This window comes from Natrix helvetica, assembly GCF_964273705.1.
Source record: "Natrix helvetica genome assembly, chromosome: 4".
NCBI lineage: Eukaryota > Metazoa > Chordata > Lepidosauria > Squamata > Natricidae > Natrix > Natrix helvetica.
This window is the reverse complement of record NC_138550.1, coordinates 13,013,014-13,036,483: the sequence shown is the minus strand read 5'-3', so window position 1 is coordinate 13,036,483 and position 23,470 is coordinate 13,013,014. Positions and strand designations below refer to the sequence as shown.

Sequence of the window (23,470 nt, the reverse complement as noted above, 5' to 3'; positions counted from 1 at the left end):
CAAGAGCATGAAACAAACTCTTTGTCCTGGGGAAAAAAATCCCTTTTATTAATTTATAGTGAATTCTGCTCATTCACAGCCGGCAAAGTCTTTCAAAGGAGGATTTATGGTCACAGATCTTAACTGGCTTGGAGAGCTGCCAGGCTGATATCTTCAGAACTTGGCAAGGAGTCTCGGAGAGTCATGAATCAATTAGCAAACTAATTTTCTCCTGTAAACTCCACTCCCCTTTTGCTCCTCTTTTATTTCCTCTGAGAGGGGCCTTTCACTGTCCACCTGTGGCCTTACTCCCAAGTCAAACCCTGTTCTTTAGTTGTTCCCTTTGTCTGGCAACTCTGTGCATGCGCACACTGGGAACAGGCTCCAGCTGTTCGTCTACCTCACTGATGTCTGACTCTGAAGGCAGCTGATAACTGGCATATGGCTCTGGCCCCCTCTCTGCCTCCGACATAGAGCCCTCATCAGAGCCTTCCTCAGACTCCAGGACTGGCCCATGTTCCTCCCCACCTCCTCACTGTCCGAATCTGCTGCTGGCTCTGCTGGCGGGCCACAACAGGGTGTGCATTGTGTGTGATGCACATGTAAAAGAAATGCCATTTTTGCTCTTGCAGGTACCCCTGTGTTCCCTTGCTTCAATTTCATTCCAAATCATATAATCCCTTTTTTGTTTTTAAATCTTTTTTCTCTGCCGGATTGTCCTTGTTTAGCCCTGTCCAGCCTCTCTAAAAAGCAATTTGGAAGCAAAGTCGTTGGTTGACTTGTTGTCGTATACATCGATTAAATATATATATATATATATATATATATATATATATATATATATATATATATATATATATATATATATATATATATATATATATATATATATATATATATATATAAATCCCTTCCAGCAGTGCTGCAGTTAAATTATTTAATGATTTCCCAAGAAATCTTCAGCAAATCCTTGATAGTGGAAGAGCGACCTCTTCTGCTTTTTACAGTAGCAAGAGACCGCCAGTGCTTTATAAATCAATTTAGTTGATTAAAACCTTGGATTATTGTGCTTACCTTTCTATGTATCTCCAGCCATTCATTACGGAAGTCCCTCTGTCTAGGTTTAATCTTCCCAAAGAACTCTGTCATTAGCTAGATTGGAGTGATCAATAAATAAATCAATATAACATACAGTACATTGATATAATAAATAATCTGGAAAAAAAGCAAAACATAAAAATGTAGAAGGAGGTGGGATAACGCTTCTGATGCCTTGTCTGGGACCAGGAAAAGGAAGTCAGGGTATAAAGGCTAAAGTATGCAAACTATCATTCACCTGATTTAATCAGGAACTGATAAATGGAAACAGTTAAAGCGATGGTGGTTTGAGAAGACAGAGCTGGCAGAAATGTCTACTGACATGACATTTCCTCGTTGCCAGTCCTTATATTCTGTTTCTATTGTCTCTGTTGCAGTCATTGACTCACCTCCAAAATAATGGCTGGCCAAGCCTAAACTAACTTGATATACCGTTGCTTGCAGATGTTTGCAGCCGATGTTAAAATAACAGAGGAAAAGCTATTTGAACTATGATTTATGAATGACTTAAGCCTGTCTTATTCATGGCCAAAGAGTGAGATTAAGGCAGCATCTTGGAGACATGGAGAGAAGGGAAGAGGTACAACCACACGATAGTTAGATATAGGTAGGGAATAGCTGTCTGGGGATCTTGGGCATGGGGGGGGGAGGGGTTGCCTTTCCCTTTCTTCTCTTCTTGCCCTACATCTTGTAGAAGCCCAACAGGAGACAAGAAATGGTAGAAGGAGGAAGGGAAGAAAGGAGAGAGAGAGAGAGAGAGAAAGAAAGAAAGAAAGAGAAAGAAAGCAAGTGAGTGAGAAAGGAAGGAAGGAAGAGCAAGAGAGAAAGAAAAAGAAAGAGCAAGTGAGTGAGAAGGGAGGGAGGGAGGAAGGAGAGAGAAAGAAAGAAAGAAAGAAAGAAAGAAAGAAAGAAAGAAAGAAAGAAAGAAAGAAAGAAAGAAAGAAAGGAGCAGTTCTTTTACCATGGATATTACATCACTTCTTTCTTCACTTCCATTCAACAAATAAACCAATAGTACAGAAGCAATACCACCATTGCTACCATCGGTTCTTCTTCTGTGGGATCACTGGGAAATGGGACAAAGAGAGGCCAAGTATTCTATTGGAAGTGAAGCCCTCAGAGAACCCTGGTGGCTTTCCCTGTATGCTGCTGGTCAATCTCTTCTCTTAAGTCATTCCTGGAGCAAGCTATTGCTATAGTACTGATGAAATAGGTCCTGTATAACCCTTCTACTGTCTTCCTAACACTTGCACTTGGCAGCCAAGGAGACTCCACATCTAAACTCTTCCTCCATGGAGTGGCCCCATCTGACAGCTTTTCCTTGGGTTCCAGAGAGTTCTATTTACACCAGAGGTGACTTCCTACCGGTTTGGACCAGTTCGGATGAGTAGGCAATAACTTGGCCTGCCACGCCCCCGAACCAGTTCTAATCTTGTTTTTTTGCTTCTGAACATACACAGAAGCGTTTTTTAGTACCGTGCATGCGCACCAGTGGTGGGTTTCAAATTTTTTGAGAACCTCTTCTGTAGGTGTGGCCTGCTTTGTGGGAGTGGCTTGCCAGCCATGTTACTGAGTGGGAGTGGCTTGCCAGCTATGTGACCGGGTGGGAGTGACTTGCCAGCCATGTGACCGAGTGGGAGTGGCTTGCTGGCCATGTGACTGGGTGGGTGTGGCCAAATTGTAAAATGTGGGAAACTCATTTAAAAATGTTCTTGCTTAGCAACCAAAATGTTGGCTCAGAAACTCTGGCATTTGAAGCACGCAAGTCTTAAAGCTGCCAAGTTACAAGACCCTTGCGCCCCTATCCTTTAGAAACCCCCCCCGGGGTGTTCAAAGTTGACAGCTTTAAGACTTATGGACTTCAACTCCCAGAATTCCTCCTCTTGCTCTTCATCTTGATGATGTGCGGATGGGCGGGGGGAGGGAGCTGGAACCGGTTCTAAACGGCACTGTAGATTTGTGGAACCTCTTCTAAAGAAGAGGTTAGAACTGGCAGGAACCCACCCTTGATGCGCGCGTAGTGTGCATCAAGCGCACGCGCAGCGTGTCTCTAAGCGGACCGGCAGTAGCAGCAGCCAGAACCCCACCCCTGACTTACACCCCTTGAAAAGGCCCTCACAAGACATAGCCAAGATCTCATAAACAGCTATTCTTAGGGCTATCAGTGTGTGAACGATAGACAATGGCAGAACGTGAAATTTGACATGTACACTAGAGCTCAGCATGGACCAATGTGGCCTTGAAGGATATTATGTTTAAAATATTGCGAAGATTATCCATCCAAACAATATTTACATGTTCATGTCTGTCAGGAAGGATCTTCTCCAAGTTTGGTTTGATTTGAATTGAACTTGTTGTTCCAATTGAAATCTCAGGAGTTTTATGTATATATGAAGGACCCCTTACATTTAATGCAGTTTGATGAGAGGGAGAGAGGGGGAGAGAGAGGGGCAGAGAGAGGGAGAGAGGGGGGGGGGGGTTTCTTGTGAAAATAATGAGACTGAGGAACTGAAAATAACTCCAGGTAGATATTGGAGTAATGGATCAATTTTCAAAAGTTGAAGGATCGCCAGAAAATAGGATTTTGTGACTTTTTAAGAGACATCTGGAATGTTATAGATAATACCTTGCCAAAATACCTGTTTTTCTACCCCCACCCCTCCTTCACTTTTGTATTATATATATGTTTGGACATGTTTGGACCTTCCTGGGTGATCTCCTTCTGAAAGGGTGCCAAACCCATTTTTGTGTATCCATGTGTGGCAACTTTTACTTCATACTAAGACATTCATAATTTTGCTGTGATTGCAGCTATCTAAAAGTCCCATGATCTATTGCATTCTCTTTGGTGGATATTTCTACTCTGACTTTTACTTTTGAAAGAAATGGGAGTTTAAATCCTGATCTGGGCCTCGGTAACAATTTTGTGTTTGAAGAGAAGGTTTGAAGCAAATTAAATATGAGAAAATGCAAACCGTCTTCCAGCTCACCTTTCTCAATGTTCCCATCACAGGACAAAGACTTCTTAAAAGACTAAACCCTATAGTGGACTGATCTCTCTATATAAAAGCCAAATACCACTCACTCATCACAAAATCTCCAGAACCGTAAAGCCTACAAACTTGAAATTTGGCACGTATGTTCCTCTTGGCTTCTAGGTGCTCACTAAAAAAGGATTTTTTTGAAATGACCATCAGATCATTAGTATTTCTTATACAGTAATTAACACAGTCTGATGCTAAGGAGTTCTACTCCCCCTCCCCACCTGAAAAGAACTCTATTCCAACTGCCAGTTGCCTCACATTCCGTTACCTCAGTTCAAACTGGCAGACATTCCACTCCTTCACTCAGGAGCAGTCTGGGACTCCATACAGTACCAAACGTTGGTACCTCACCAAAATGTCAACGCCTTCCACCTATGGAACTGCTTCTAAACTCAAGGCGGCGGGAGCAATATTCCCTTATGTGTTTCAATCACCGACCACCACTGAGCCAATGGATTGAACCGGAGTGAACCGGATTTCTCCTGCATTGCCCGATCACATAGTTCTGTCACGAAGCAAGGGTATCCAGCTAGCATTTTATAAAATGGAACTGGGATCCACTGTCAAAAGAAGTGATTTCATGGTATTTACACAAACCATCAACGGTTCACTTTTCCACTTCTAATCTCAGGTTTACTCAAGAGTAAAATACTATGCCTATTTGTTTTCAGCAAGGAGAGAGCATGAGGTCTAAAAACTGGGATGTGTTGCAGCTACTCTACTGAAGCAATCTAAAGTTGATCTTGGCTAAGCAGTTAACTTCAAAACCCGTATTAGAACACTGTGAAGGGATAATTAAAAGGAGGGATAAGACAAGCGTTTGGACCAGGGAGAACATTTGCCACATTGGAAGCACGTCATGATCATAGAAGCTATATGTAGTCCTCGACTTAGGACTGCTTGTTTAGTGACCATTCAAAGTTACAACGGCATTTTAAAAAGTGACAGATGGCCAGTTTTCACTCTTATGACCATTGCAGCATCTCCATGGTCATGTGATGAAAATTTGGGGCACTTGGCAAACTGGCATGTACTTATGACAGTTGGTCACGTGATTCCCCATTTGCAACCTTCCCAGCCGGCTTCCGACAAGCCAAGTCAATTGGAGGAGACAGATTTGCTTCATGACTGCATGACTCACTTCACTGCAGCGCTTTTCTTAACAACCCTAGCAAAAAGGAAAAAAATAGGCCATAAAATGCCTCACTTAACAACCGTCCTGCTTAGCAACAGAATTGGAGGCTCAATTGGGAGGTCTAAATTGAGGGCAACCTGTATGGCCAATAACAAACAGTCACTTAGTACAGGGGTGTCCAAACTTGAGAACTTTAAGACTTGTGGACTTCAATTCCCAGAATTCCCCAGCCAGCCATGCTGGCTGGGGAATTCTGGGAATTGAAGTCCACAAGTCTTAAAGTTCTCAAGTTTGGACACCCCTGACTTAGTTGAAGAACCTTATATCTCTCCCCGTCCCCCCTCTGCCATGCGGCACCCTAAATTTTCATGCTGCTTTCTATCACTTCAGTTTATCCTTGTGGGTTTTTCTGGGCAAGTAAGTCCACAGGCAAACCCTTCAGAGCCCTGAAGCACTGCTATCCGCCACTTTTATCTTCTAAGGAGGCCTCTGAGGCCTTCGTGAGGCCCTGAGGCATTCTTGTTAATAATGATTAGGCTGGCGGCAGATTTGTCTACAGCATGCCAGCTTTCCCAAGTATTTATGTATTTTTTTTCTTCTATTAATTAGAAGTCTTTAAAAGTCAGCTGGGAGAGAAATGTCTGGCAGACCCCGTGTAACCTAGCCCTGAGTAAAACCGACGTTGTCTATAGTTTTTCTTTGCCAACTCCATCTCTTCTTCCTACAGAGTTTATGCCAGACATTGGAGACACTTTACACAGAAAATAAATTTGCATATTTCAGCCATTAAGTCATTGGGGGTTACTTTTTCCCATTACAAGTAATACGTCTAACCACATTTGTCTTCTTAATCATTTAATGGAGGGAGGAAGAAGATAGCAAGATCTGATGATATGTTTTTTAAAGTTACTATTTAATTGACTTGGCTATGCCAAGTGGGATGCGGTGGCTCAATGGCTAAGACGCTGAGCTTCTCGATCAGAAAAGTTGGCAGTTGGGCGGTTTGAATCCCCAGTGACGCGTAATGGAGTGAGCTCCCGTTACTTGTCCTAGATTCTGCCAGCCTAGCAGTTCGAAAGCATGTAAAAATGCAAGTAGAAAAATAAGGGCCACCTTTGGTGGGAAGGTAACAGCATTCCGTGCGCCTTCGGCGTTTATTCATGCCGCCCACATGATCACAAAGACGTCTTCGGACAGCACTGTCTCTTCAACTTTGAAACAGAGATGAGCACCGCCCCCTAGAGTCGGGAACGACTAGCACAGATGTGCGAGGGGAACCTTTACCTTTACCTATGCCTTTAAAGAAAAACTGGTGCCAAATCGTGAGGGTTCCGCTTTTCATATTGCTAGAGTGAATTTAGCTGAAATGATTCTGAACTGCCAAGGTTACATTCAGTTTAGGGAAAAGTATTATTTCATCATAGTTTCACAGTCCGTGAATGCTCATGGGTCTTTGGGTGAAATAGACCTTTTCTCTAGTTTAATTATGATCTTCCTGGGGCTGGATCCAGCTCATAAAATATCCCAACTGCTGCCTTATTATTCACTTATAGTATTAAAAGTTATCTTTATTATGACTGCCCTTTGGACAGTAGAGTTAAGACAGGGTCAAAATAATCCCCTTGTTGAAATTAACTGAATTTAACAAGTGCTTTCAATTGCTCCCTTTATAAGTAAAAAAATAGTTCCACTGTGCACTAGCAGCTTTTAAAATATATAAACAATGTTCACAGATCGTTCTAATCCATGCTTTCCTGAAATATGATTTATTAACAGAATAACTATATTGGAAGGGACCTTGGAGGTCTTCTAGCTCAACCCCCAGCTCAAGCAGGAAATCCTATACCATTTCAGGCAAATAGTTGTTCAATCTCTTTTTAAAAACTTCCAGTGTTGGAGCATTCACAATTTCTGGAAGCAAACTGTTCCACTGATTAATTGTTCTAACTGTCAGGAAATATCTTCTTAGTTCTAGGTTGCTTTTCATTAAATTAGACATACCAAATTCATGCAAACGTTCTTTATATGTTTTAGCCTCCAGTCCCCTAATCGTCTTTTTTGCTCTTCTCTGCCCTCTTTCTAGCGTCTCAACATCTTTTTAATACCGCGGCAACCAAAACTGGAGGCAATATTCGAAGTGCAGCCTAACAAAGGCATTATAAAGTGGTACTAACACTTCACATGATCTAGATTCTATCCCTCTACTCATGCAGTCTAAGACTAAATTATTATTAATATTGAGTAGCCACAATCCATACACTTAGCCATCTGCACTAATATCCATGTGACAATGCTGAAGTCACACAACAGTGCTAAACCACTGTTTCCTAACCTTGATATATTCCACATCTGTTGACTAGAACTCCTAGAACTTTCAAGCAGGCATGGCCGTTACTGAGAATTCTGGGAATTGAAGTTCACACATCTGGAGGATGCCAGGGATGGAAAAGATGGTGCTTAACCAAAGCCAAACATCCCACATTTCAGTTTATCAGGAAGATGTACTTTTAATCTAAGGTGTTTCTGAACCACACTCTCTGAATGGAGATCACTCTACTGAGCTAATACAAAATAATAAAAGCCAAATACCACTCACTCATCACAAAATCTCCAGAATTGTAAAGCCTACAAACTTGAAATTTGGCACATAGGTTCCTCTTGGCTTTTAGGTGCTCGCTAAGAAAGGATTTTTCAAAATGACCAACTGATCATTAGTATTTCTTATACAGCATTATATTAACACGCTCTGATTCTAAGGAGTTTAGACATTCTACTTTCCCTCCCCACCTGAAAAGAACTCTGTTCCAACTGCCAGTTGCCTTATATTAACCATGCCCGACACATAGTTTTGTAGCGAAGCACGAGTGTCCGGCTAGTACAAAATAATTATCTCCATATACTGTATATTATAAGAGGACATCCAGTTTTTCAGCTACCTAAGAAAGCAGGATTGTATGTTGAAGAGATGTGCTAACATGCACACTTTGGGGCTTTTTTAAAGACTAAATAGTATCTTAACAATCCTGTTGTGCAGCATGGGAGGGTGGAGTGGCATGAAGCTTCACAAAGAGAGGAAGACATATGTTCAACATTTCCAGCTAGGAAAATTCAGCCAGCTGTCTCTCTTCTTGGCCAACTTTCCAGCCATGCTTAGTTCTCCGGTTTGGAAGATTTTAAACCACATTGGATGCCTTTGTACTGTAGAGAAGCAAGTGTCTTGGTACTTTACCATAAAACATCAACAGAGACTAATGCTGCAGTTTGGGTCAGATATACAAATGTAGAATAGGATAATCAACATACAGATAATCCACACTGTACAATGACAATTGGGGCCAGAATTTCTGTTGCTAAGAAAGTTGTTAAGTGAAACACGCACACACAATTTTATGGCCTTTTTTCCATATTTGTTGCCCAATTGTTACATGAATCAGGTGGTTATTAACCAAATTGGGCTTTCCCGTTTGACTTTGCTTGCAGAAGCCAGCTAGAAAGTCATAAATTTTGATTTATGTATGCATAGACTCTCCTGCTCGAGCAGGGGGTTGGACTAGATGACCTCCAAGGCAGGAGTGGGCTTCAAAAATTTTAGCAACGGGTTCTCTGCCTGGTTGCTGGGTGGGTGTGGCCATGGTGTGCGTGGCCTAATTGGCCTCCTGAACCATGGGGAGGTGTTTTTGCCCTCCCTGGGTTCTGGAAGCTTTCCTTGAGCCTCTGGGAAGGCGAAAATGGCCTCCGCCGGGCTCCAGAGGCCCCTCCGGAGGGCAGAAATGGGTCCGTTTTCGGCTTCCGGGAGGCCTGTTTTTCGCCCTCCCTGAGCCTCCGCGCGGATCCTCTATTTACCTGGCATCCCAAATGGGCCGTGTAGAGACTCCTAGGAGGAGAGGGATGGGCGGGGCCAGCCAAGAGTGGGATTTGTGGGTTCGCTGAACTGGGCAGATCCTTAGCTAGAGGATCACCTGAACCCGTGCAAACCCGCAGCCCACCCCTCTCCAAGGTCATATCCAACTCTGTTATTCTACGGTATTTTAATTGCTGAAACTTCACTCTTTCTGGGCAGCATTCTTCTGATTTCCAGACATGTAGGCAACAAAGCAATGGCTGTTTACATCTTCTGAGCTTCCTCTGGGGGTACGAAGCATCGTTCAAGATAAGCCTTCACCCACCAACTCCCTTCCAGATAAGTTGAATCTCCATCTCCCAGAATTATTCATGACCACAGGCAGACTCATGCTCTGGACAGAAATAGACCAGCAAATATTGGATGCAGAAACCACAAATGCACACAACTAATTTGACTGAGATTCTGAATGCACAGAGCCTGCATTTTGTTAGGAATTGATGGCTGGGAGAAATATTTATGTCTAGGGCAACACATAAATTTTCAGGTTTAGTGAAATATTCCAGGATGAGGCAGTGGCAAATTTCCCAAGGTTACTCACAGACTAGGCTAAACATGGAGGTGGGGAATTTGTGGCTCCACTTGTTGTGATAATCTGACCAGCCATCACATTAAGCATAATGTAGCTTGTTTGGCATGGCATTTTATGCACATTCAGCAATCATATTTTATTAATCTAGGTTTAGTCTGTAATAATATTGAGTAGGCACTGTTTATTCAATTTGAGTAAATTGAGTTAAGTTAATTTGGGTCTTTTGAGCAAGATAACTTGGTAGAAGTCTTCTCATAGTTGATCCATCTCTATCTTACTATGTCATAGAACATAGAATAATAGAGTTTGATTTTAACAGAGTTGGAAGGGACCTTAAAGGGCATCTATCCAAACCCTCCGCTCAAGCAGGAGACCCTACATTTCTGACAAATGGCAGTCCAATCTCTTCTTGAAAGTCTCAAGTGATGAAGCTCCCACAACTTCCGAAGGCAACTTCTGTTCCATTAGTTGATTGTTCTCACCGTCAGAAAATGTTTCCTTATTTCTAGGTTGAATCTCTTCTTGGTCAGTTTCCATCCATTATTCCTTGTCCAGCCTTAAGTGCTTTGGCAAATAGCTTAACCCCTTCCTCTCTATAGCAGTCCCTCAAATATTGTAAGACTGTTATCATGTCTCCCCTGGTCCTTCTCTTCACTAGACTAGCCATGCCCAGTTCCTGCAACCATTCATGGTATGTTTTAGTCTCCAGTCCTCTAATCATCCTGGTTGCTCTTCTCCGCACTCTTTCTACAGTCTCAACATCTTTTTTATAGTGTGGTGACTAAAATTGGATGCAGTACTCTAGGTGTGGTCTTACTAGGGCTTTATAGAGTGGTATTAGTACCTCACTTGATCTTGATTGTATCCCTTTGTTAATGCAATTTAGGATTGTATTGGAGTCAAGGGTCTTCTAATCTAGTCCAACCCCTTGCTCAACCAGAAAACTTATACAGTTTCAGACCAATGGTTGTCCAATCTCTTTCTGAAAGCCTACAGTGATGGAGTACCCACAACCTCTGAAGGCAAGCTATTCCATTGGTTAATTGCACTCGCGGTTAGGAAATTTCTCCTTTAGTTCTCGGTTGCTTCTCTCTCTGGTTAGTTTTTCATCTTACCTTTTGATGTTTTGGAAAATAGTTTGACCTCATCTCTGTAGGAGCCTCTCAAATATTAGGACAGTGCTATTATGTCACTCCAGTCCTTCTTTCCATTAGACTAGACATACCCGATTCCTGTAACCGTTCTTCATATCTTTTAGCATCCAGCCCCCTAACCATTCTTGTTGCTCATTCTTTATTTTGCTGTCTTTTCTCTGGAGTCCACTCTATCCCTCCTTCAGGTAATGGGCAAGATTGTGCTATTGTTTGTCATTGGATGCACCAACCTTCATTTGCATACAGTACACAGGTAAACACGAAGCAGTTGCAAGTAGGAAGTAGCAAGTAGGAAGAGTAACAAAACTGGGATTGGTGCCCCTCTGGCAGATGAATAGACAAGCAGATCTAGGCTGCAAAAATACAGATGGCCACTAAACAGCAGCAGAGTTTTCTATAGCTCTTTGTTCATCAGGATTATCTTTCAAACTATGATCTAAACTTGTTAACTGCCATGCTTGGCACTACCGGATCTTGTATCAGATTGCAAAACAAGGAGCCAGTTTGGTCTAGCACACCTTTTCTACACCACGTGCCCAAACCAGCTGGTTGGCACGCGCATGCCTGGTTTTTGGGCATTTTCAGGCTGTTTTCAGTCTGGTTTTTGGGCCATTTTCAGGCCGTTTTTGGGGCTGTTTTCAGGACTTTTGGGGGGCTGTTTCAGGCAATTTTGGACTGTTTTCAGACTGTTTTTTCAGGCCATTTTCAAGCCTTTCTTTGGACCACTTTTGGCCCGAAAAACAGCCCAAAATGGCCTGAAAATGGCTTTTAAATGGACTGGGTTTTTTGGCCCTTTTTGGCCATTTTCAGGCAGTTTTTCAGTACTCCAGCGCCCATGAAGACCAGCTAAACCAGAAGAGCAGCTGGCAACAGCGTGTATGCCCACAGAGAAGCCTTTGCGTGCCAACTCTGCCATGTGTGCCATAGGTTCGCCATCACAGGTCTAGCATTTAAGGCACCAGGCTAGAAACTGGGAGCCTATGAGTTCTAGTCCCGTTGTAGCCATGAAAGGCAGCTGGGTGACTTTGGACCAGTCACTCTCTCTCTCTCTCTTAGCCCAATCCACTTCATAGGGTTGTTGTTGTGGGGAAAAAATATAAGGAGGAAGGGGTATTATATATGTTTGCTACCTTGAATGGTTTATAAAAATAATAAAGGTGGTGTATAAATTTAAAAAATAAAAAAAATCACCGTTGTCATCTGAATCACACTGGACCCTTTGTGTTTTCACAACCTTGCCTTTGCATGGTTTAGAAGAGAGCAAATTTCGGCCTTAACTTCCTTTTTCTTCTTGCTTTTTCTTTTTCTTTTTCCACTATTACCCATTTGTCTTTATCAGCCTTATTTCCTCTTCACTAAAAATACTTGATTACAAAAAATAGAGAGAGAGAGGTGATAGGGAAGAGTCTTTTCTTGGAAGATTTAAAGAAGAAAGTTTCTCTCTCTTTGTTAATGTTTTTTTTTTAATTGAAGACATTTTAAAACGTCTTCAGTTTTAAAAAAATCATTAACAAAGAGAGAGAAACTTTCTTCCTTAAATCTTCCAAGAAAAGACTCTTCCCTATCACCTCTCTATATGTTTTTTTGCAATCAAGTATTTTTAGTTTAGCTTCTTTTTTACTGCAGTAGGAAGAGCCTCATTTGTCAGCAGTTTTTCAGCATGGTTAAATAAAGACTTATTGGCAAACTCCATTGGACTGTTGGATAATGACCCAACTTTAAAAAAAAAAAAAAAAGAATGACCTAACACACCCTGCTGGGTCGTATTGAAACTTTAGTTCAGCCAGAATCAAAAGTACCAGACAATGGCTGCTTTCAGATACGTAAAGGTCCTTTGTAAGGCACTGAAAGGCCCAAATTAATATTTGAAAAGAGTATTGCTAATTCCTTTCTCCTGTTCTTATATAGATACGGTCCTATATTTTAATGACTTTGTTGTCTCTGAATCTGCCTGCATAACCAAACTGTTTTACTGATTAAACAAATGTGTAAGCTTGAATATGTGTCCAACAATCAATTACAATATAATTACTAGGGTCTGCTGTGGGGGGTGGGGGGTAGAGGGAGAGAGAAGGAGGAGAAGGCAGCGAAAAAAGAAAAATAGATGGAGGCTGTGAGCAAACAAATTCTTGCCCTTTTTCTAGGTGCAACCCAGCAGCCATTTTAATTTACTTTATGCCCACACCCTCCTGATAGTTACAACTATGTTTGTGTTGTTCGATTTAACTGCTCTTTTTAATCTGATTTGTGTATGTATTCCTGAAAGCCTTTTTCTTATTATTAAAGCAGATAAGCACATTTTTCAAAAGCAGAATGATCTATACCCGTGATGGCGAACCTATGGCATGCGTGCCACATGTGGCACGCAAAGCCCTCTCTGCGGGCGGGCGAGCCGTCGCCTCAGTTCAGCTCCACCGGCCATGAACGCGTGCCTCCCACTCGCCAGCTAATTTTTGGGTCTCCGCCGTGCGGGAGGGCGGGGCGCATGTGGGAGACATGGGCACATGACAGATAGAGGAAATATTGTGCAACAGAAGATTAGCTTTACTAGGAGCTCGAATAGAGGCAGACACAAGAAATTGGGGGAATATTATTATGCATCTTTTTATAATAATATATTAAAAGTAGTAGCTACTTATAAAGATTAGAGGTTGAAAGTGGGCGATGTAATGTATGTTCCAATGATACTGTGATTGTTAGAATGGGGGACTAAAATATTGTACAATTAAATAATGAAGGGTCATATATTAATGCAAATATGTATAAGAATATTATTATAATTGCCATATTTTTCAGAGTATAAGACTCACTCCCCCCCCCCCAAAGTGGTGGGAAAGTCTTTGCGTCTTATACAGTAAAAATTGTGGGGAGGGGGAAGGGGGGTTGGTGCGGCACCAATCAGCTGTTCTAGAATGGGCCGTGGCGGTGGTGAACGGGCCACAGCAAATGGGGTATGGCAAATGGGCCGCCGCAGCAGCAAATGGGCTGCGGTGGTGGCGAAGAGTCCCCGGCAAAAGCGCCACAGCGAACAGGCCGTGGCGAACATGTAGCGGCAAATGGACCATGGCAAACAGTCCAGATGGATGCTGGGAGGCAGAGGCAGATTTTTTTTTCCTGTTTTCCTCCCCAAAAGCTAGCTGCGTCTTGTAGTCCGGAGCATTTTATAGTCCGAAAAATATAGTATATGATTTAAATAAATAATATTATCGTTACTACTTGTATTCAAATGAATGATACCCAGATGCCCCACTATTCATGTATTGATTTTTTTTTAAAAAAGCAATTGAAAATTAAATAATTAGAGGGGAAAGTGTAATTTTCCAGAATCAAGAGCAATGAATAAATTCCACTTCTCCGATTCCCTGTCCAATTTGAAATCCTCCAGGGATGCTGAATGTTTGTCTTCCAGCTACAACAGACTTCCCACCCACCCACCCACCCGAGCTTGGCAGCTGAGGCCATTGTCCCACTAAAGGTAGGGGTGGGCTTGGAGCATTTATGGACCCAGATCTCATCTTTACCAGATGAGATGCCTGAACGCAGCTTGTGTCTCACCATCTCATTTGCAAGCGAGGCTCGTTAGAAGGGTAAAGTAGAAGGAACATTAACTGTAATGTGATAAAGGGAGGTTTGGTTTTTTTAAAAAAAAACTTCTGTGGCCTCCGGTCTTGCCCCGCCACTCTCATTAATCTCAGTGGCTTCCATTTTTGTAAGCAAGGAAGCAAAAAAAAAAAAAAAAAAACACCCACCCTTGAAAGGATTAGGTAGACCTCCCGAGTTGACTCCAAAAGCTGTGTGCGATATTCTGGCTGCTTGTGTTTTCACAGATGTAGTTTGCAAATGGCCAGACCCACCAAGAAAGATTAGCACCTTATTATTTACTCTTCTTTGAGAGAGAGAGAAACTGTGGGAAGTTGACACATGTTGCCATGTGTCAGAAAAAAAGGAATATAGTGGGCAAAAAATGCAGATCCGTAGATTTGGAAAATGCTTACTCTGCTGCTAATGGAGGAGAAATCTTTAATTCTCTGCTAGCTTTTTGCCCTGTTTTGCCTTACAGATTGTAGTGACAGATTTCAGAAAAAAATCAAATGGCTTGACTGGTGTTTATACTTTGCCAGTGTTAAGAGAAGCATGCAAGCGACGGAGAATGAGGGTTTACAGGAGTTTATTTGGTGGCCGTTCAAAGTTACAATGGCACTGAAAAAAAGTGACTCGACCGTATTTTGCAGTTTTGTGACCTTTGCAAGCATTCCGGATAGTCACTTGATCGAAATTCAGACGCTTGGCAACTAGTTCATATTTATGACCGTTGCTGTATCACAAGGTTATGTGATTACCCTATGCGTCCTTCCTTGCCACAGTTGTTAAGTGAATCCCTGCAGTTGTTAAGTCAGTAACACGGTTGTTAAGTGAATCTGGGCTTCCCCATTGACTTTTGTCAGAGTTTTGGCAGTGTGGCTATTATTATGAGATAAACGCAGGAGCAATACGCAGCACACAGTGTCTTTAGACAATTAATAGTGGTTTATATATACTCATGATAGAGAACCTATGGCACGCGTGCCACAGGTGGCACTCAGAGTCATATCTGAGGGCATGTGAGGCGTTGCCCTACGTCAGCTCAAGCGCGCATGTGCATGCTGGCCAGCTGATTTTCAGGTTTCCGGAGGGTGGGGGAGGCCTGTTTTTGTCCAGGAAAGCCTCCGGAACCTGTGGATGGTAAAAAACGGGCCCAACGGAAGTTCAGAAATGAACTTCCGGTAGGCCCATTGGGCCATTTTCTGTCTTCCTAGACTTCAGGAGGCTTTCCTGGAGCCTGGGGAGGGTGAAAAACAGATCTACCGGGCACACTGGAACTGTTTCCAGCCTCCGGAGGGCCTGGGGGGGAGGCTGTTTTCACCCTCCCCAGGCTCCAAGAATGCCATGCAGGCATGCACGGGGGGGGAGGGGCAGCAGAGGGGTTGTGCACACATGCACATGTGGGCACAATGGGGGGCATTTAATTATGGGTGTGGGCACGTACGATAGCATGCACCCACACTCTTTTGGCACCCGAGGGAAAAAAGGTTCAACATCACTGATATATACGTATATACAGACAAACACATGGAGATAAATTCCTTACGACTCTTTCTTGTCCGGAGGACGCAAAAGCCGATCACACGATCCCGTGCATAAGATCTTCTTCGTTATAAAAATAAAATACAATACTGTAGTATTCATGGATGTAGGAAACTAGTGTCTTTTTTTAAAAAAAGTGCTTGTTACAACTCTATTCTCAGCTACGCCAGCTTTCGATACAGAGACGCAGTTCTATTTTAAATGGCAACGTATTTCATAATATATTCATCTACTAGCAAAAGTCTTACAGCTGAGAAAACAATATATATTCTGCTACAGAAATAGCTTCGTTTTGACCAGACTGCTCTGATAACAGCACTTCTTAATGTTAACAAAGAGAAAGTGCATTTACATTAATCCCTTCTTCCTATTCATCCCCCTCAAACGTTATCTTCATAGGCCTGATGTTTACCAGAATATGGGCAAAATTGGGAGGGAGGAAACTTTTCAGAGTAATTGCTGGATTTCTGTGAGGGCACTCTGGCCTATAACTGTTGAATCGTGTATTCAAGAAAACCATCTTATGCCTGAAATCAGTTATACAAGCTTTCTTTTGGTCAAAAACGACAGACTTCATTTAGTTGGGTTTCGCGTTGCTGTGTATACCCTTTTGAAATTTCTCCGTGCTAATTTAATTTGTAGCCAATGAATCCCGTTTTCTTAAGGCTGGCTTGAAGAAATCTCAGCTCTGTTGCATTTTATTTGTGTGACTGGCATCGGAAGAAGGAACCATTTCCACAGAAAATGGTTTCATTTGTTCAGCTAGTCATGCTGATTCTGCATTCCACAATTGGCCCGCAAAATTTTGGAATTTGGAAAGTATTTTTATTTGCATGTGGTGTGGAGGATCAAGGGAATTGGGAAATGAAAAACGGGGACAAAAATCATTGTCTCCTTGTTAGATTGGGTAATGGAAAGGCACACACAGGCTAACGGTAACAACAGCTCTTTATTAACTCAGTAGCAACTATGTACAATCCAGCGAAGGTTGAGTCTGACAGCAGCCCTTTTATAGGGCGCTGTCAGACCCGTACACCAATGAGATTAAACCTCTGTTCCCGCCGGAACAGAGGACCTTGGTGGAAACCACTATAACTGAAGCTAGTATCTAACACCCCTCCCCTCTTAGATGGAATAATCCTACTGGTCACGTAGTCACGCAGGTAGGTGGGCCTTTTGGTAGCTGTGCCTGACCTGCGCAGTTTAGTTGGAGGGTGTTCTTCAGACAGGTCGGACAGACCTCTTCTCTCCGCAGCTCCGCTTGGTGGAAGCTCCTGGAACCTTTCACATGCTGCAGCTGGAGCTTCTAGAGCCGGTTTGCTCGGAGCTCACTGCGGGCCTGCAACACAAGAAGCTAAGTATCCTGGTGACTTCGGGTTTGCGTTGGCTGTGGAAGGAGTGACTTCGTGCTCCTTTTGGGTAGGGCTTTGGCTAACTCATGCGGGAGTTACTTCTGGCTGCCTAAGAGTGGAGTTGGAGAGGCAGCCACGGAGTTGGTCAATGTGCCTTCTCTAATTCCGACCGTCCTCGAGCTCTAGGAGGTAAGAGCGAGGCCCGGAAATGCCTATTACTGTGGCAGGAATCCACAGAGTTCCCCCGGTGTAGTTGTGGGCGTAAACTGAATCCCCTACACTAAAAATCCAAATTTTGCTTGTGGAATCAGGGGGTGATGCGAGAAGAATAGTTTGAGTATAGCCGGTCTAAGTGGGACCTTGGCCGGCGACCCATGAGAAGCTCGGAGGGGCTTCTCCCTGTAGTGGCACCGGGGGTGATGTGCTGAATTAGCAAACAGTGGTCAACCCGTCTTTGCCAATCTCCCGGGCCCATCCTAGAGAGGGCCTCTTTTGCAGATCTCACCATTCTCTCCACCTGACCATTGGAGGCTGGATGGAATGGCGCGACCAGGGCATGCCTGATTCCCTGTGCTGCTAAGAAGGTCTCAAATTGCATGCCCGTGAATTAGGGCCCGTTGTCAAGAGACCAGGACGTCAAAAATAAGTTGGTCTAGGTCTCGGAACTCGCAGTACGCTTTTGTAGCGCCGCAACTTGTTGATTGATTCGCTTTCCTTCTGGTTGCAAATATTAAATTCGTGCTGGCGGACGGGCTTAGATGGCTTGGGAGTGTAGTGAGTCTTCAGCGTCTGCTGGAGCACGGACCAAGCGACCGATTGTAGCGGTGTTGGCTCTGATAGGTCTTTGGCAGTTTCGAACACTTCCCGTCCACAGTAACCGAGGAACAAGTTCTTCTTGCGGCCTTCAGAAAGCCCATGAGGTCATTGGCTTCGAGGAAGCAGTCGAATCTCAGCATATCGAGTCCCAGTGCTCAGTGATTGGGTCATACAGAGTCAGTGGGGCGTGCATGGCCATTTTGTGTTCTGAGGGCGTTTTGAGTTTGCTGCTCAAAAATGGTTGCTCGAAGCTGCGCTGAGTTCTGGGCTGGATTTACTTGCTGGATTGCTACGCTCTTTTTGGTTCGCCTCGTTGCCTTCCAATCCCACCTTCTTCACCAGTGTTAGATTGGGTAATGGAAAGGCACACACAGGCTAACGGTAACAACAACTCTTTATTAACTCAGTAGCAACTATGTGCAATCCAGCGAAGGTTGAGTCTGACAGCAGCCCTTTTATAGGGAGCTGTCAGACCCTTAAACCAATGAGATTAAACCTCTGTTCCAGCTGGAACAGAGGACCTTGGTGGAAACCACTATAATTGAAGCTAGTATCTAACACTCCTTTTCTCCCAATTAGCTGGGACGCACTTTATTTGGTGACATCTGTGGGGAGAGGTCAGTAAAAATCAAGATGGCAGTTGTTGTTCAGTCACTAAGTCATGTCCGATTCTTTGCGACCCCCATGAGTCATGGCACACCGGGTTCCCATGTCCTCCACTGTCCCAGAATTTACCCAAATTTATGTTAATTCAATCGATCATCATCATTTAACAACCCCATAATCCCTTGTGGGGTGATGTCTTGGCAACTAAATGAAGCTAGCAGAATGTTTACTGGCCAGATGCTCTTCCTGTTGCCAATGCAGAGTTTCGTTCAGCAGATATATTCTCACTGTGCCCAGAGAGAGAAATATCTGCCTCTAGTTAGGATCGAACCAAACTGAAAGATGTGTGTGCACTCATGAATGCGAGCTTGCACAGGCATGTGCGTGGACATGCATGCAGACATGCAGGAATTTGTGCATTTGCAAACATGTACACGCAAGTGCAGACATGCGCGCATGTGCAGCAGAGATCCAAAAACCAGTTGGCCGGTGGGAGGTGGAGCATCCCAACACTGACAACGCGACAACCAGCAAGATCTTTTTCTTTCGTGAGCTTCTGTTTCGTCGTTTGCAGGAAAACAGAAGCTCACGAAAGAAACACCACGGAGATCTGACCTGGGGCAGTGGCGCGCGTGCCATAGCTCATCATCATGGATATAGGGTATCCTGCTTGTACAAAGGGATAGGCTAGAAGACCTCCCAGGTCCCTTCCAACTCTGTTATTCTTGGGTTGTAGTTTTCAAAATGTTCATTAAATGTTAATCTCCTTTTTGATTTTTCATTGGGCCCTTCAGCTAGGCGTATAAACACCTACCTGACTTTTATAATAAAGAGAATTATATTTAATCATCCATGTATTAAGCGCAACTATAATTGTATTTGCACAACTTTAGAAAAGTGTAGAAATTCCTATTAATGAGAAGGTGATAAGGAAAATATTAGAATGTGCAGAAATAAACAGATTAACATTAGCAATTAAGGAGAAAGAGTAAACTGAACATCATATGATTTATATGATTTGGGAAGTATTTTCTCTCCAATGGCTGGAGAGAGAAAAAGGAGTTTGGAAATGAAGAAAGCTAAAAAAAATAAGTAGATAATAAGCTTAGATAGAGATATAAATAAGATGGAAACTGTTAGTATGTGTATGATGAGAATAATGATGTTTAATGTTGATATGATATTATTACTAGAAGATTTTAAGAAGAAAAATTGAGAGTTCCATAATGTTTAAATGCTCAATATATTATAATACTAAACTTAGGGAGATAATGTTAATATGAATGTGAAAGATATGGCAAAAGAGGAACGATGTTGCACAGAGATGTTTGTACCCAGACGACACACTGCTTAAGGAAAGATGGAGTGTTTATTTTTGTAACTAAAAATAATAAAACTCTTTTTTAAAAAAGAATTAAGCACCCTTTCCAAAGAAACTGGTAAAATCTGTCTGCTTTGCAAAGGTTAGGCGCCCCAAAATGAAAAACAAACGGATCTAGACTATTGATTTCTGAAAGTTTTGCATCAAAGAAAAAGTGACCTATATGAAAAAAACAAAAACAAATCTAGATAATTTGGGTTTACTTGGATTTTCTTTCTTAATTGGTGGACAGATGACAAGCGTTTAGAAAGACTCGTATTTCATCTTATCTGGGCTGAGAACAAATTTAAAAAGATCTATTTCCTCCATCCCTGTTTTTGTCCCAATTTTCTGTCCCTTTGTTCATTTAGTCACATGCAACTGACCCCATTTGGGCTTCCTTTGGGAGAATGGAAAGACATTTAAAGGGGGCTCACAATTCACAAGAAAGATGAGTCAAAGAAGAAGAGACCGACATTATAAATAAACAAATTCTTTTACTGTACCATTCTAGTGTAGAATAACAGTTGGAAGGGACCTTGGAAGTCTTCTAGTCCAACCCCCTGCCTAGGCAGAAAACCCTACACCACTTCAGACAAATGGTTATCCAACATCTTCTTAAAAACTTCCAGTGTTGGAGCATTCACAACTTTTGGAGGCAAGCTGTTCCACTGATTAATCCACTGATTAATACCCAGTTCCTGCTTCATGTGTTTTAGTCTCCAGTCCCCTAATCATCTTTGTTGCTCTTCTCCGCACTCTTTCTAGAGTCTCCACATCCTTTTGGCGACCAAAACTGAATGCAGTATTCCAAGTGTGGCCTTACCAAGGCATTATAAAGTGGTATTAACACTTCACGTAATCTTGATTCTATCCCTCTGTTGATGCAGCCTAACTGTGTTGGCTTTTTCTTTCTGGTTCGCTCTTCTTCTTCTTTTTTCAGGAAAAAAACATGCAAATTTAAAGAAAGTGAGTTTCATTTTAAATGTTGTGTGGGTGTCTGCAAGTAAAGGAGTGAAAGATAGAGAAGTGTTTACATATAAACAGACAATCAAAATAGTTCCCCAAACAGCAATTCTGCTCAGCGTACATCACAAACTGATTTTTTTTTTAATTAAAGGGGTTTTATAATGATTTTTTGGGTAGGAAAAATCCTCTTTGGAAAAAAACCAGTTCCATTGCAACCCAAGGATGTTGTTTTACTGGGGAAATATAACAACTACATTGAGAGGAATAGGATCCTACCTGTGGAGAGCACTTGTTCCTTGGCGACAAGTTTTACATCAGTAACTATAGCAACTCTCCATATTCCCATGCTCAGAACAATTTGTGCCAAAGTGAAAACAACGTCCAGCTACCAATTATTGATGTTTCATAGTCCAAGCCACCCAAAAAAAAGATTCTGAACTTGGAAGCACTAATAACCTTTTAAACAGGCAACAGTCAGGATTAGTAGAATATAATAATAATAATAATAATAATAATAATAATAATAATAATAATAATAACAACAACAACAACAACAACAACAGCAGCAGCAGCAGCAGCAGCAGCAACAACAACAACAACAACAGCACAATACTAAAAAGCAGAGATATCACCCTACCAACAAAAGTGTATATAGCCAGGGCTATGGTTTTCCCAGCTTCAATGTATGGCTGTGAAGGTTAGACCATAAGAAAGGGTGAGCGCCAAAGAATTGAGGCCTTTGAACTCTGGTGCTGGAGAAGACACCTGCGAGTCCCTTGGACTGCAAGGCGATCCAACTGGTCAGTCCTAGAGGAGATCAACCCTGACTGCTCTTTAGAAGGTCAGATCCTGAAGAGGAAACTCAAGTACTTTGGCCATCTAATGAGAAGGAAGGACTCCCTGGAGAAGAGCCTAATGCTGGGAACGATGGAGGGCAAGAGAAGAACGGGACGACAGAGAATGAGGTGGCTGGATGGAGTCACCAAAGCAGTCGGCGTGAGCTTAAATGGACTCCAAGGGATGGTAGAGGACAGGAAGGCCTGGAGGAATGTTGTCCATGGGGTTGCGATGGGTCAGACGTGACTTCGTGACTAACAGCAACAATAAGAGAGGGAAGGCTGTCTGAAATAGATAAAGATTAGAAAAAAGAATGGATGCTCTTGAGTCCTAATAGTCAGCTTGCAAATTTTAGACATCTAGAAAGAGATTCTAGAAAGAGTGGAGTCAATCTACTTTCCAAAGCACCTGAGGGCAGGATAAGAAGCAATGGGTGGAAACTAATCAAGGAGAGAAGCAACTTAGAACCGAGGAGAAATTTCCTGACAGTTAGAACAATTAATCAGTGGAACAGAAGTTGTGAACGCCCCAACACTGGAAGTCTTGAAGAAGATGTTGGATAGCCATTTGTCTGAAACGGTATAGGGCAGTGATGGCGAACCTTTTTTGGCTTGCGTGCCAAAAATGAGGGGAGTGCAGGGGGGGGTGCACGAGCGTGCCACACCCATAATGCTATGTGCACGACCCCAGTGTGCATGCGCACACAACCAGCCCCCCCCTATTTTTGGCATGCTTTTCTTGCCCGGTTTTAGGGCTGGTTTTAGCCCTCCAGAGCCTTCAGGGAACCCTCTTGAAGGCTCCTGAATGCTCCAGAGGACTAAAGTATGTTCCTGAACCTCCGGTTTGCCCGTAGGGCTGGTTTTTTGCGCTCCGGGGGGCGAAAAATGGACTCAAAAGAAGGCTGAAGTCAGCTGGCCAGCGGGTGCATGCATGCTGACCAGCTGACAAGGCAATGCTTCGCGTGCCCTGACAAATGGCTCTGCGTGCCACCTGTGGCACCCATGCCATAGGTTCGCCATCACGGGTATAGGGTTTCCTGCCTGAGCAGGGGGTTGGACTAGAAGACCTCCAAGATCTCTTCCAGCTCTGTTACTCTAAATCAGTGGTGGGTTGTAGGCAGTATGCCCCGGTACGTGCGTACCGGTGCCTGCCGGAAGCAGCAGCCACTGTACCAGAACGGTGCTTTGGAGGAAGTGGTTCCTTACCTGTACTTGAAGGAAACGGGCCATCTGCGCATGCATGCGCAGTGTACAGGGCCTGTGCAATGCTCCGCCGAGCAGCTGGAGCATCGCAGGCGGTGGGTGCGCATGCAAGCGCAGCGCGCGTGCCCATGGTGCACGCCTGGCTTCCATTGCAGCATATCGGGTGCAACAGGAGCCGAAACCCACTACTGCTCTAAATGCTTCTAAATTCTAAGTCCAATCCACCTCACAAGGGAATGATTGTGAGGAAAATAGGAGAAGGAAAGAGTATTAAGTATATGTGCTGCCTTGACTTATTTATTAAAATCATAAAAACATATATATATATGTTGTATTTGTACTGATAAATAAATAAAGGGAG

At 43.0% G+C, this 23,470-nt stretch overlaps 1 protein-coding gene across 3 annotated transcripts in view; it reads left to right on the top strand.

The window, feature by feature from the left end:
* Positions 1–23,470, top strand: part of MAML2 (mastermind like transcriptional coactivator 2) — a 210,610-nt gene that overhangs the window by 126,269 nt on the left and 60,871 nt on the right. The window contains exon 1 of one of the 3 annotated variants that reach the window (XM_081950690.1): positions 14,354–14,430. The exons of the other annotated variants lie outside the window; for them this stretch is intronic. Coding sequence (XP_081806816.1) covers positions 14,368–14,430 — 63 coding nt within the window. The 5' untranslated portion in view covers positions 14,354–14,367. Of the gene's footprint in view, positions 1–14,353; positions 14,431–23,470 lie in introns of those variants that run through there. 3 annotated transcript variants of the gene reach the window in all.